This window comes from Chlorocebus sabaeus, chromosome 26 (genome assembly GCF_047675955.1).
Source record: "Chlorocebus sabaeus isolate Y175 chromosome 26, mChlSab1.0.hap1, whole genome shotgun sequence".
NCBI lineage: Eukaryota > Metazoa > Chordata > Mammalia > Primates > Cercopithecidae > Chlorocebus > Chlorocebus sabaeus.
Genome location: NC_132929.1, coordinates 39,809,289 through 39,824,486, shown reverse-complemented (window position 1 = coordinate 39,824,486; position 15,198 = coordinate 39,809,289). Strand labels below are relative to the sequence as shown.

Here is a 15,198-nt window from a genome sequence, read left to right as displayed (position 1 = left end):
TTTTCTTTTCTTTCTTTTTATTTACTTTTTAGAGACAGGATCTCACACTGTTGCCCAGGCTGGAGTGCAGTGATGTGATCTTGGCTCACTGCAACCTCTGCCTCCTGGGCTCAAGCAATCCTTCCACCTCAGTCTGCCTCCTAAGTAGCTGGGACTACAGGTGTGTGCCACCACACCTGGCTAAGTTTTGTATTTTTTGTAGAGACAGTGTTTCATCATGTTGCCCAGTTGGTCTCGAACTCCTGAGCTCAGGTGATCCACCCAGCTCGGCCTCCCAAAGTACTGGGATTACAGGTGTGAGCCACCACGCCTGGCATTGTTATTCTTTTCTAATTAATTGCACTTACCACATCCACACTTGTTCTGTGATTGGTCGTTCTTCTCATCTAGCTTGCTTGTGGAGGAGGTAGGGTTGTCTTGTGAGGAACTGACAGTTACCAGATTTGTTTCCCTACAAAGGGGTGGGTGGACAGGGAGCAGGGCTTAGAGCAGCAGGTAACTTCTAGGAAACCAAGTGTTTTCTTTTTGTATTTTGACTTGGAACTCTTGTTGGATAGATGGGAGCAGGAAAAGAGGTAATACATGTTAACAATGCAGGTCAAATATCCTCTTAGATTGAATATTAGAGGATTAACCAGCCAGACGCAGTGGCTCATGCCTGTAATCCACTTTAGCAAGCCAAGACAGGCAGATCACTTGAGCCCAGAAGTTCAGACCAGCCTGGGCAACAAGGCAAAACCCTGTCTCTACAAAAAATACAAAAAATTCGTCAGGTATGCTGGTATACACCTGTAGTCCCCGCTACTTTGGAGGCTAATGTGGGAGAATAACCTGAGCCCAGGAAGTTGAGACTGCAGTGAGCCGAGATTGCTTGCACCTGTGCACTCAGCCTGGGTGACAGAGTGATACCCTATCTCAAAAAAATAGGATTAACTACATTTTTTTAATTTATAGGAATTTGGTTATTCTATTAAAGTGTTCTCTAGTACACTGACTGTTTTTTACTTTTTCTGTTTTATTATTCTGATAAGTTGGAATAATCTCTGATTTTTGGGGACTACTAAGAGAACGAAGCACTTCCTAAAACACTTAAAAAATTTGCCACGTTACTACATATTTGTTAGGCTTTCTGTTAGGGACAGTTCTTTCATCTTGATTTCTTCTGCCAGGTTATACCAATCAACCTGTATAGATAAGCTTATATGACATATTGTTGACATGATTGATCATTACATTTCACTTTCCTTTTTAAAAACTTTTATTTTGCTTTGTATGGCCACTATTTAAAGCTAAAAATGGAACTCTTGCAATCTAGTATGGTGTGACTCAGTACTGCATTTCTCTTTCAAATAAGTCTGAAAGGCATTTTAGAGGATAACAATTTTGTCTACAGGCTTTCTCTCTTCCTTTTGGGCTTCTGTTCTTCAGAGGGAGATATGAAGGCAGTAATTGAGCTCTTTGGATTGTAATGGTAAATTTGCCTTAAGCACTATACTCCTATAAAGTAGCTGTCTGCTGTTTGTTTAGGATTTTAGGCAGGCATGTGTTTTCCAGAATTACTGTGGCAAATATTCTGGCAAATGCACAGCCTCTATGGAAATGTAATCAGCATCTGGCACAGAAATGCAGGGAAGCTCTGCTGCTGCTGTTTCAGTTGTACTTTGGATCTTCATTGTGGACTCTTTTTTCTTAGATTTCTAAAAACCTTTTAAAAAATCATACACAAAGTAAACAAAATAGTGTAATGAGCCCCTCCTTTATCCATCACCCACATTTCTAAGGGTTCTTTTTAACAGAGGTTTTCTAACAATTGGGTTTAAAAAAAATCTCTCTGTGCTGCTAATATTGCTGCCTTCTGCAATCTGTAGACTGAGTTTTGCAGTGCCTTCTACTTATAGTGCTTCCAGAAAAGCACCTTGAAGCCCAATTGGCTGAGCAGGCTATGGCCATGTGCTAAGGAGTTGGCTGAAGTGTGTAATTCTCTCAGTCTTCATAATAAGACCCTCATGTCTGAATATATGATGTGTATGCCTTTCAACCCTTGAACTCTATGGAGTTTTGCATTTTTAATTTACTACCTTAGCTACTCTATTATGCTTTCCAGCATGAAGATTGAGAGTATAATATTTGAGGAAGGATCTGTGGTTTTTAAAATTCATTGCCTCTGTGGTTTGTCAGAATCCAAAAGTGATTTCTCTGGAAAGAATAGTCGCTTTTCTAGTGTTTTGATCAACTTCTAGTTCCATGTTGATTTGTCATCACTGTTTCTGTCTGGTTCCTTGTGAATTCTTAGTTACTTTGCTAATGGAAAAATTCTATACCTGGCTGCTTTGATAGTGATTCAGTGGAAGATCTGCAATCAAATGGAGACACAAGGGTGATATGATACCTTTCTATCTGAAGAGAGAGATAGGAAAGGGATTCTACAATATAATTAGTCTTATGTACTTTTCTTTTTCTTTTTTCTTTTCTTTTTTTTTTTTAAGATGGAATCTTGCTCAGTCACCAGGCTGGAGTGCAGTGGCACGATCTCGGCTTACTGCAACCTCCAACTCCCCTGGTTCAAGCGCTTCTCTTGTCTCAGCCTCCTGAGTAGCTGGGATTACAGGCATGCACCACCATGCCCAGCTAATTTTTGTATTTTTAGTAGAGACGGGGTTTCACCATTGTTGGCCAGGATGGTCTTGATCTCCTGATCTCGTGATTCACCTACCCCGGCATCCTAAAGTGCTGGGATTACAGGCGTGAGCCACCATGCCCGGCCATGTACTTTTCTTTTGACTAAAAGTCTTGAGACACTTGAAGTCCAACTCTAATGATTGCTGATTTTATACTCAAAGAAGGGTATGATTTCTTTCTTCATAGCGCTTCCTACAGATATGAACATTCCAGTCTGGCCTGAATTGATTGAGATAAAATCTTCCTAGAAGCAGAGGGGTAGACAAGACAACTTCAGAGAAACTTCTGAATTCTTTGGTTAATGGATTCTATATCTTAAGAAAAATGCAGAAAACTTCAAATGGATTCAGGAAAGAGCCTTCAAAGATAATCAAAGAACTAAAAGCTAGGACCTATGAGGAAAGGTGAAAGGAATTTGAAATTACTTTGCCTGAGGAAAGAAAGTCTAGGAAATCATTGGATTATTTTGTTATTTGAAGAGAGCTACTTAATAGTATTTGAGGTTATTGAGGAGTTTTTTTATTTTTTTGCTGAGGACTTAAGAAAAATAGGCTTAAGTTTCAGTAGTGAGATTTGAGTATAATATAAAAGTGTTCCAAACCTTGAAACTTGTTCAACATCAGCATGAATTATTGAGAGAAGTTATGAAATCTCCTTCTTGGAGTCTGTCTTAAACATAAGACAAATAGGCTGGGCACGGGGGCTCACACCTATAATCTCAGCACTTTGGGAGGCTGAAGTGGGTGGATCACGAGGTCGGGAGTTTGAGACCAGCCTGGCCACTATGGTAAAATCTCATCTCTACTAAAAGTACAAAATTAGCCGAGTGTGGTGGCGTGCATCTGTAGTCCCAGCTACTTGGAAGGCTGAGGCAGAAGAATTGCTTGAACCCGGGAGGTGGAGGTTGCAGTGAGCTGAGATTGTGCCATTGCACTCCAGCCTGGGTGACAGAGTAAGACTCCATCTCAAAAAAAAAAAAAAAAAAAAAAAAAAGACAAATAACCGTTCAGTGGAGGAAAGGACAGTCTTTTCAACAAATGATGCTAGAAAAACTGGATACCCACGTAACAGTGAAGTTGGATTCTTACTTTACATTGTATTCAACAATTCAGAGTGGATCAAAGACCTAAATGTAAGATTGAAACTATAATACTTTTACCAGAATACACGTGGGAAAAGCTTCATGACATTGAATTTGGCAGTGATTTCTTGGATATGACACCAAAATCACAGACAACAAAAGAAAAAGCTAAGTTGGACTTCAGCAAAATTTAAAACTTTTGCATACTGTCAACAGAATTTTAAAAAGGGCAACCCATGGAAAGGAATAGGACAAAATAATATTATCTAATAACAGGTGATATCCAGAATTTACCATTATAACAATTTTTTAAAGTTCAGTGGCATTGGCCAGGTGCAGTGGCTCATGCCTGTAATCCCAGCACTTTGGGAGGCTGAGGCGGGCGGATCACCTGAGGTCAGGGGTTTGATACCAGCCTGACCAACATGGAGAAACCCCATCTCCACTAAAAATACAAAAATTAGCCAGGCGTGGTGGCACATGCCTGTAATCCCAGCTACTTGGGAGGCTGAGGCAGGAAAATCGCTGAACCCGGGAGGCGGAGGTTGTGATGAGCCAATATCATGCCATTACAGTCCAGCCTGGGCAACAAGAGTGAAACTCCATGTCAAAAAAAAAAAAAAGTTCAGTGGCATTGAGTACATTTATATTGGTGTACAACCATCTCCACCATCCATCTCCAGAACTTTTTCATCTTCCCCAACTGAAATTTCCTGTCTGTTAAACACTCCCCTCCCCCCAACCCCTTGGCAACCACCATTCTGTCTGTCTCTATGAATTTGACTACACTAGATACTTAATTTTTTTTGTGTTGTTTGCTTTTTTGGAGACAGAGTCTTGCTCTGTCACCCAGGCTGGAGTGCAGTGGTGCTATCTAGGCTAACTGCAACCTCCACCCCCCGGGTTCAAGCAATTCTCCTGCCTCAGCCTCCTGAATAGCGGGGACTACAGGTGCATGCTGACACTCCTGGCTAATTTTTTGTATTTTAGTAGAGACGGAGTTTCACTGTGTTGCCTAGGCTGGTCTCGAACTCCTAAGCTCAGGCAGTCCATCCGTCTCAGCCTCCCAAAGTGCTAGGATTACAGGTGTGAGCCACTGCACCTGGCTGCTAGGTACTTAATATTAAGTGGACTCATGCAATATTTGTCCTTTATAACTGGCTTATTTCACTGAGCATAATGTCCTCAAGGTTTGCCCATGTCGTAGCATGTGTCAGAATTTCCTTTTTAAGGTTGAATATGGCCGGGCGCGGTGGCTCAAGCCTGTAATCCCAGCACTTTGGGAGGCCGAGACGGGCGGATCACGAGGTCAGGAGATCGAGACCATCCTGGCTAACACGGTGAAACCCCGTCTCTACTAAAAAATACAAAAAAACTAGCCGGGCGTGGTGGCGGCGCCTGTAGTCCCAGCTACTCGGGAGGCTGAGGCAGGAGAATGGCGTAAACCCGGGAGGCGGAGCTCGCAGTGAGCTGAGATCCGGCCACTGCACTCCAGCCTGGGCGACAGAGCGAGACTCCGTCTCAAAAAAAAAAAAAAAAAAAAAGGTTGAATAATACTTCACCATATGTATATACCCAATTTTGTTTATCCGTTCGTCCAATCATACACACTTAGGTTGCTTCCACCTGTTAGTTATCGTGAATAATAATGCTATGAACATGCATGTAAAAATAAATCTGAATTCCTGCTTCCACTTCTTTGGAGCATCTATCCAGAAAGAGAATTGTGAATCATAATGATTCTGTGTTTAATTTTTTGAAAAATTGCCATACCATTTTCCCTAGCAGTCACTGCACCATTTTGCATTCCCATCAGCAGTACACAAGGATTCCAGTTTCTCCACATCCTCGTTAACACTTGTTATTTTCTGTTTTTGATGATAGCCGTCCTAATGGGTGTGCAGATGTTGAACTTTATTTTATTTATCGATTGATTGAGACAAGGTCTCACTCTGTCGCCCAGGCTGGAGTACAGCGGCACAATCACAGCTCCCTGCAGTCTTGATCTCTGGGACTCAAGCAGTCCTCCCACCTCATCTTCCTGAGTAGCTGGGACTACAGGAGCGTGCCATCCTACCAGGCTAATTTTTTAATTTTTGGTAGAGACAGGGTCTCCCTATGTTGCCCAGGCTGGTCTCGAACTCCTAGACTCAAGCAGTTCTCCCGCCTCAGCCTCCCAAAGTGCTAGGATTACAGGCTTGAGCCACCATGCCTATCCTATTTTATTTGTTTATTTGTAAAGATGAGGTTTTGCTGTGTTGCCCAGGCTGGTATCAAATTCCTGTCTCAGCCTCAGAAAGTGCTGAGATTGCAGACATGAGCCACCATGTCAGCTACTGTTGAGCTTTTAAAGAGAGATTATAATGTGCTTAGGGTAATGTTTGGTTTTCTTGTTAGCCAGTTGCCCAGTACACTCTCAGTTTAGAATAATCAACCAGCCAGTTGCTCAATTGGTATAGAGCAAAGTGTGGTTGTTTGGCTGCTTTATCTCTGAGGTTTTTAGAAAACTCAATTTTTGGAAACTTGAACACCACATTGATTGAAGTTACATATTTTAATTGTGTTTACAATCTTTAATTCTTAACAGTTTAAAAAGAAATATACATAAGCATGTTCCTAAAAGCATTGTTCATAATATTGGAAAGTGAAAACAGTTCACATGTCCAAAAATTATGGGGAGGGTGTGTATACATACATACGTAAATACAAAATACATATGCACATACAGGGCAATACCTAAACCATTAAAAATAATATAAGCCAGGTGCAGTGGCTTATGCCTGTAATCCCACAGCACTTTGGGTGGCTGAAGTGGGAGGATTGCTTGAGCCCAGGAATTTGGGACCAGCCTGGGCAACATAGTAAGATCCTATCTGTACAAAAAAATAAAAATTAGCTGTGAGTGATGGCACACACTTGTGGTCCCAGCCGTTCGGGAGGCTAAGATAGGAGGATGACTTGAACCTGGGAGGTTTCGACTGCAGTGCGCGAGACCCTGTCTTAAAAAAAAAAAAACAAGACATTATACACGTTTATTTACTGCCATGGGAAAATGTTATTACATTGTTGAATTCAACAGCACATTAATGAACAGCAAATATATTATAATCTCATTTATATAAAATTAAGTTCATCAGTCTATATTATATATAAATACATATATAGATAAATACTTGGAAAGGCATTCACTAAAATGTTAATAGTGCCTCTCTTTAAAGTGGCAGGATCATAGATGATTTTTGCTTTCTAATTTTTGTGTATTGGAATTTTCTTCTGAGCATGCATTATTTTTCTAAAAATAATAAAACCGTGAACCTCCCAAAAATTCAGAACAAAACAAGCAGGAAATACATTCTGGTATTTTTTTTATTTAAAGGTTTGGCATCAAGTTTCCTGGGAAAATACATATCAGGAGAATATTTCATTGCAAGAAAGGTATCCTTGAATGATAGCTCATGCAAAGTCTATTTTTATTTAACTATCCATGGAAGGAGTTGTATGTAATTCACCTTCATCTTCTCTTAACTGTACTGTCTAAGACAAATTGTGGTTAGAAAAGGCTCTCATATGTGGATATCATCTCTAAAACATTAGGTGATCTTAACCGTTGTTTACTTCAAAACTTTAAGAATGGAAAAATCCCATTTGTTGAAATCTGATCAGTTTTTCTTTTTGGATTTCAGGAACCAATAAAATCACGTGCTCCACAGCTTCATTTAGAGTACAGATTTTATAAACAGCTTGGCAGTGCAGGTAAGTCAAGTCTTTCTTCTCCACTTCCTTAGCATGTAGCTTAGCTGGAAGCCCTAAAATATACAAATTTTTTGTCTGGTTTACCCTTTTTACCAAACCATCTGTCTCCCCTGCTTGCCGGATAGGTAAATAAACATAGTCAGACACAAAGCTAGTTGCTATCTGGTTCCTGGAGTTGAGTTGACAGGGGAACTGTGTTGCTATGACTGTGCCCACAGACCAACCTGCAGATGCTTTCCATTTGTCAAATACACATAGTGTGAAGGATTTGCTTTTCAATAGTTCATTCTCTTTTCATTTCTTTACTTATACCAAAAGAAAGGAGGAAATGTTGGTAATTTGCAAAATATACTTTACCACATTGAAGTGGTTTATCTGTTTTAAAGACATACTAAAATATACATTCTGAAATACTACAGCACTGTCATTTTATCCATTGTTCTCATTAATATGCAAGAGCTATCCATATGATTGCAATAACCTATGACCTTTGGCAATTTTTAAAAATTAAGTTAATCACTTTTAAAAAAGTTTGTTTTTTACCTAAAAGCTCTGATTTCTCAAGTATCTTACTGGCTTCCAGAAAAATATTTTGCTAACATTTACCTGTAGAGATAAATCTCTCAGAAGATGAAATCTTTCAGAGCTATTTTCACTATTTGACATTAGTAGAATTTCCTCTACTTTATGCCCCCTTCACTGTGACAGGTTTTCTGTGAATGACTAAAGCTCGGTTTCCTTCCTTCCTTCCTTCCTTCCTTCCTTCCTTCCTTCCTTCCTTCCTTCCTTCCTTCCTTCCTCCCTCCCTCCCTCCCTCCCTCCCTCCCTCCCTCCTTCCTTCCTTCCCTCCCTCCCCTCCCTCTCTCCCTCCCTCTCTCTCTTCTCTTCTCTTCTCTTCTCTCTTCTCTTCTTTCTCCTTCCTTCCTTCCTTCCTTCCTTCCTTCCTTCCTTCCTTCCTTCCTTCCTTCCTTCCTTCCTTCCTTCCTTTCTTTCTTTCTTTCTTTCTTTCTTTCTTTCTTTCTTTCTTTCTTTCTTTCTTTCTTTCTTTCTTTCTTTCTTTCTTTCATGACAGGGTCTCCTCTTCTCCTTTCCTTTCCTTTTTCCTTTTTCCTTTCTTTTTTTGTTTTTCCCCTTTCCTTTCCTTTTTCCTTTTTCCTTTCCTTTTCTTTCTACAGGGTCTCACTCCCATCGCCCAGGCTGGAGTGCAGTGGCAGGATCACAGCTCACTGCAGCCTTGACCTCCTAGGCTCAAGCAGTTCTCCTGCCTCAGCCTCCTGAGTAGCTGAGACTGTAGGCATGCACCACCACACCAGGCTAATTTTCTGTATTTTTAGTAGAGATGGGGTTTTGCCGTGTTGCTCAGGTTGGTCTTGAACTCTTGGATTCAAGTGATCCTCCTGCCTTTAGCCTCCCAAAATGCTGGGATTACAGGCATGAGCCATCATACTGTTGGTTTCTATTTCAGGTAACCCTATTGAAGGTACTACTGAAGGAATTTGAGTTCTACTTCCTAAAATATTTAGAATTATATGAGTCATTGTGTGTTATTCAAGTTTTATTATACCCTGACTATAGCAATAATCAGCTATAGTCATAACCCAGAGAGCCCACAATGGACTTGTCTTCCATTGAACTTAGTATGAGTTCTTGCTCACAGTAACCTCTCAGTATATATTTGTTAATTGATTGGAGTGTTTTTGGCATAAGATTTAAGACTGGCAACTGAGTTCACAGGATGTATACATAACTTGAGGCTTATCTTCCCAGATGCCCCAGAACTACATTTTAATTGTTGTTTCTCTTATATTCCTGGTTTCATAATGTTGTTAAGTTATTCCATGTTTCATAAATTTTAGGGAAAAGACTGTCACAGCCCACTTATGATAAGCATGTTTGTGTATGTCTTATAAATCTAAGGGTCAGGTAAAAACATGCTGAATCCAGTCCAACTTTGAAGTTTAAGTGGGGAAGTGAACAGGCCAGTTTTCAGGATTTCCTCTGTAAGCCCTTTCAAATAGATCCACCAAATCAGACCAATCTTCCCTTTTCAATATAGAGCCAAAAAATCTAATGAATTTGTTGGGTAGGAATAACATCTGTGCTGCTCGGTTGGTACTCTCCCCAAATACAGAAAATTGTAAGCCCTTGAAGTTTCAGCATTCTCTGTGCACTTAAAACAAGGAGTAAATAGGGAGGGCATTAGAGGAAAGGTGACTATACAAATTGCCTTTCACTTAAGCAGCAAGGAAAAACTGGAATCTCTGAGACTGGTACATCCATCATTGTCATGAGTGGGAATAGGAGGGCTCTGTTATACTCTTTAGGCCAGCTGTTGACTCATAGTCAGGTAGGCTGGCCGTTGTTGGTCTGTCTCCCTGTACCTTTTCTAACAAACATGTAAAGATCACAAAGCCTTCTAGGTCTTATATGCAGTTCAGTGGTGATTACTGGCCTCTTTTCTGCTTCTTGAGATCACCCACTACTCTTAAAAGAGCTGTGGTGGACATCATCTTAATATCCTTGCCTGCAACTAACAAGGTAGCTACAGACTTTTCCAAGATAGGAAGAGCTTTAGTTATCTGTTTCAAATCCCCTCGATACCCCTACCTCCTAGTATAAGAATTGCTTTCAGGATTTTCTTAATAATCATCTAAATCTGCTTGACTACTTTCTTCTAGTTCATAGAGTTTACCACTCTTCAGGCTAATTTAATGTGGGAAAGTCCAATGTATTTGAAGTCCTTCATATTAGGCCCAAATTTGCCATTTATTTATTTTATTATTATTATTATTTTTAAATTTAGATGGAGTCTTGCTCTGTCACCAGGCTGGAGTGCAGTGGCACGATCTTGGCTCACTGCAAGCTCCGCCTCCTGGGTTCGTGCCATTATCCTGCCTCAGCCTTCCGAGTAGCTGGGACTACAGGCGCCCGCCACCATGCCCGGCTAGTTTTTTTTTTTTTTGTATTTTTAGTAGAGACAGGTTTTCACTGTGTTAGCCAGGATGGTCTCGATCTCCTGACCTCATGATCCGCCTGCCTTGGCCTCCCAAAGTGCTCGGATTACAGGCATGAGCCACCACTCCTGGCCAATTTTTTGTATTTTTTTAGTAGAGATGGGTTTTCACCATGTTAGTCAGGATGGTCTGGATCTCCTGACCTCGTGATCCACCCATCTTGGCCTCTCAAATTGCTAGGATTTATAGGGATGAGCCACCGCGCCTGGCCAAATTTGCCTTTTTTTTATTTCTATGAAACACCGTTGGGGCTTTTTTTTTTATTTATTTTCTACCAGCTCTGAGACATTTGTCACAGTTGTTTTACATTGTCCTCTCTACCATCCACCTCTAAGTCTTATTTTGAGCCAGGTATCTACCTTTTTACATAACATGGTTTACACAGATACTTCAGTATCGGTGCTCCACTAGCAAGCATGGGCACATACATATTCAACATGGCTAGTTTTTTGATGCTCCTCTTGAGTGAGCCTCTTAAAATAGCACAAGTAACTGTAGACATGGAGACAGTGGGATTACTATCCTCCTTGATCTGGACACATTTCTTTTAATTACATTTTCTTTTTCTTCCCTCAGCTTTATTCAGGTAGAATTGATACATAAAAATTGTATATTTTAAGATGTACAGCATGATTTTTGATATGCATTATGAAGTGATAACCACATACAGTAGTTTTTTAGCAGCCATTTCACATAGTTGACTTTTGTGCTTTTATGGAATTGTACTCAGCTAAAACCTATAAATCTTTTTTTAAAAACTTAACTGCCATCAATCAAGGCTTTCTGAACTTGATAGTTATAGAATTGATTTTGAGCTCCTAAACCTCTGAAATGTCATTTTATTTTATCCCATTATTACCTCACTGGGATGGAGATAGACAGCTGTCTATATCTATATACAGATATGTGTGTGTGTGTGTGTGTGTGTGTGTGTGTGTGTGTGTATATATATATATTTTTTGAAACAGAATCTCGCTCTGTCGCCAGGCTGGAGTGCAGTGGCGCGATCTCGGCTCACTGCAATCTTTGCCTCCCGGGTTCAAGCGATTCTTTTGCCTCAGCCTCCCAAGTAGCTGGGATTACAGGCGCACACCCACACCCAGCTACTTTTTTTTGTATTTTTAGTAGAGACTGGGTTTCACCATGTTGGCCAGGATGGTCTTGATCTCCTGACCTTGTGATCCACCCACCTCGGCCTCTCTAAGTGCTGGGATTACAGACGTGAGCCACCGTGCCTGGCCATATTTTTAATTTTATTTTTTCCAGAGTCCAGATGAGGAAGAACATTGGGATATTTTTAAAATCATGATTATATTATCCTATTGATGATTATGCATTGACTTTTTTTTTTTATTGTAATTGCATATTGGTTCCTCTCTCTCCCACTCCCTGCCGTAAGATTATAAGCTCCTTGAAAACAAGGCTTGTGTCTTCTTCACCCTTGTATCTCAAGTGTATCTTAAGGCCCAGTGTGATGTCATTCTGTCACATAGTAAGCAGTCAGTAAGTAGTTCAGTGGCAGAAAGAAGTTAGGAAGATTTAATAAGCTTGCCTTTTTAGATTTTTACCAATGTTATTAATAAAAATATTCCTTGTGATGGTCAAAAAAGGAAATTTATTTTGAAAGAAGATCAGTTGACAAGAAAATAGACAAGATTTCACCATGTCTCATTGTAAATGTGAGCATGAACACCAGAGGTTGTTTCTCACTTACAGGCACAGCATTCTTCCCCCTATTTTTTTCAGAGTAAGTTCTCAGCTACAAGTATGACTCATTGGTAGTTAATATTTGAGCAGCCAGGACACATATGCCACTCTTTTCATTACCAAGGTGATGTTGCAGCATTGTAAATAAGCAACCTTTTGTGCCAAAGCCACACAAAGACCACAGTAACATAATTAGTATTTTTACTCGCTAGTGTTTTGTCTGTAATTGTTCATTACTGTCCTATAAATTATAAAATATTTGGATTTCCTGACAAGGAAGACTTAAACAGAAAGCGCTTTGTGACTTAGGTTTGTTTGGTGAATTAATCATTGCTTATAAAATAAATGTATGAAATTATTTGGGAGAAATGATTGATTATGAATTTAAAGAATACCTGTTGCTGTGATATCCAGAGTTTGAGACATTAATTTCCAAAAATAGGCACTTTTTTGTTGTCCTGGGACTATGACCATTTTCTTCAGTACCCAACTCTTAATCATTATCTTGGTCTTTTGGACCCCAGTTTCACCTTGACCACGTGATCTAGAAATTCATACCAGTTCTCTAATTATGTAGAGGTAGAACAAAAATGACAGCATGGGATAATTGTGAATGTGGTTCTGGTTGGAGGTCTTCCACATTGTCTCTGCTTTTCCTTGTGTGACCGCTAACTCTCTCCCTTCCATTCCACTTTGTTTTCTACTGACTGGTTGCACTTTTCAAGCTTCATTTGTTGATAATCGTTTTACCACCAGTATTTTCAAGACTTAATGCTTAAGAATTGCTATCTACATGATAATCAAGAAAGTAAAGGGGACCGTGAAAACCTTGAAAGTGAGAATAAGCATTTTATCTTCCTGTTAGCTATCATTTTTTCATTTCTTATAGAAACCAAATTGTAAAATCTTATAACTATTTTTCTTATTGTCTTCAATCATTGTTATGTTAATTATATTGTAGTCACCATAGGCAAGTTTTAATTTCATTTTCTTTTTATGGGAATTATTTTAGGTTTCAGTATTCCCTTAGGGTCTTTTACTTAGGAAGGTACATACATTATCAATTAAAAAATTTCCGAGTCCACAAATCTGTTGTCCAGCATAGCTCTCACTTTTGCTTTTGTTCTGGCACACAGGAACAAGATTTGGTGGATGAGAGGTTTGGGGCAGAGATATGAAAGAGCCTGTGGCCAAAACAGATCTGTATTAGGAAGAGTGACGGTATGAGAATGACCCCATAGCTAGGTATGGGCTGACCACATGACAACAGCCTGGTGTATGTTCGGTAATTGAATAGAAGATGAATAAGCCAGAACCAAGCATGCAGCTGAAGTGGGAGGAAAAAGAGAGGGAGAGGAATGAGTCAGCAAAGACAGGAGCAAATGAAAGAGGATTGAGGGTTTAGAGGGTAGGTAAATGGCAGGAAAATAGGATTCTCTGCAGTAAATGACAGGAAAATGGGGGTCTCTGACATAGCCTGAAATTTTTAAGTCTGGGCTGCCATATCCAGGCTTTCCAGCAGCTATTGTGATCTAGTGACTCTTCTGCTTTCGCTCTCTTATAAAGGAGAAGCTAATCCTCAAATTAAAAAATGACAAGATTCCCACCCCCCTGCCTCGCTTTTTTTTTTTTAGGGAAACAGATTCTTGCTCTGATTCTGAGGCTAGAGCGTGGTGGTGCAATCTTAGCTCGCTGCAGCCTCAAATTCTTGGGCTCTAGTGATCCTCCCACCTCAGCCTCCCAAGTAGCTGGGACTACAGGCGCATGACACCATAACTGGCTAATATTTTTAGTTTTTTGTAGGGACGGAGTCTCATTATGCTGACCAGGCTGGTCTTGAACTCTTGGCCCCAGGTGATCCTCTCGCCTTGGCTGCCTAAAGTGCTGGGCATGAACCACTCTGTCTAGCCTTAACAAGACCATAATTGAAACTTCACCAATGCAGTAGTCAAAACAAAATCTCATTGGGCAGAGAAAGCCGATGAACTTGTTAAATACCTAGAAGGCAGTTCATTTTTTTTTTTTTTTTTTTTATTTTGAGACAGAGTCTCGCTCTGTCGCCCAGGCTGGAGTGCAGTGGCCGGCTCTCAGCTCACTGCAAGCTCCGCCTCCCAGGTTTACGCCATTCTCCTGCCTCAGCCTCCCGAGTAGCTGGGACTACAGGCGCCCGCCACTTCGCCCGGCTAGTTTTTTTTTTTGTATTTTTTAGTAGAGACGGGGTTTCACCCGGTTAGCCAGGATGGTCTCGATCTCCTGACCTCGTGATCCGCCCGTCTCGGCCTCCCAAAGTGCTGGGATTACAGGCTTGAGCCACCGCGCCCGGCTGGCAGTTCATTTTTAAAATTGGTACGTAATAACACCTGTTTATGGGATAGATGTGATATTTTGATACATGCATACCTATGTGTAATTATCAAGTCAGGGTGGTTAAGATATGCATTACCTCAAACATTTACCATTTCTTTGTGTTGAGAACATTTCAAATTTGCTCTTCTGGCTATTTTGAAATATACGATAAATTATTGTTAACTATAGTCACTCTGCTGTGCTGTCAACACTAGAATTTATTGCTTCTAACTGTATGTTTGTACCCCTTAACCAAACTCTCTTCATCTTCCGCACACCCAAACGTTCCCAGCCTCTGGTAACCATCATTCTATATGAGATCAACTTTTTAAGTTTTCACATGAGCGAGAACATGTGGTATTTATCTTTCCCTGCCTAGCTTATTTCACTTATCATAAAGGCCACTAGTTCCATCTGTGTTGCTGCAAATGACAGAATTTCATTCTTTTTTTTTTTCCTTTTTGTGGAGCACGGGGTCTCGCTATACTGCCCAGTCAGGTCCCAAAATCCTGGGCTCAAACTATCCTCCCGCCTCTACCTCACTGAGAGCTGGGATTACAGGCATGAATTTCATTCTTTTTTATGGGTGAATAGTATTTCCTTATGTATATGTACCAC

At 40.3% G+C, this 15,198-nt stretch overlaps 1 protein-coding gene across 7 annotated transcripts in view; it reads left to right on the top strand.

Annotated features, from left to right (window-relative positions):
- CSNK1G1 (casein kinase 1 gamma 1) overlaps positions 1-15,198 on the top strand; it is a 218,325-nt gene that overhangs the window by 116,574 nt on the left and 86,553 nt on the right. For all 7 annotated transcript variants that reach the window (XM_073012228.1, XM_008016306.3, XM_073012225.1 and 4 more), the window contains one exon: positions 7,444-7,513. In XM_073012228.1, coding sequence (XP_072868329.1) covers positions 7,444-7,513 — 70 coding nt within the window. The remainder of the gene's footprint in view (positions 1-7,443; positions 7,514-15,198) is intronic.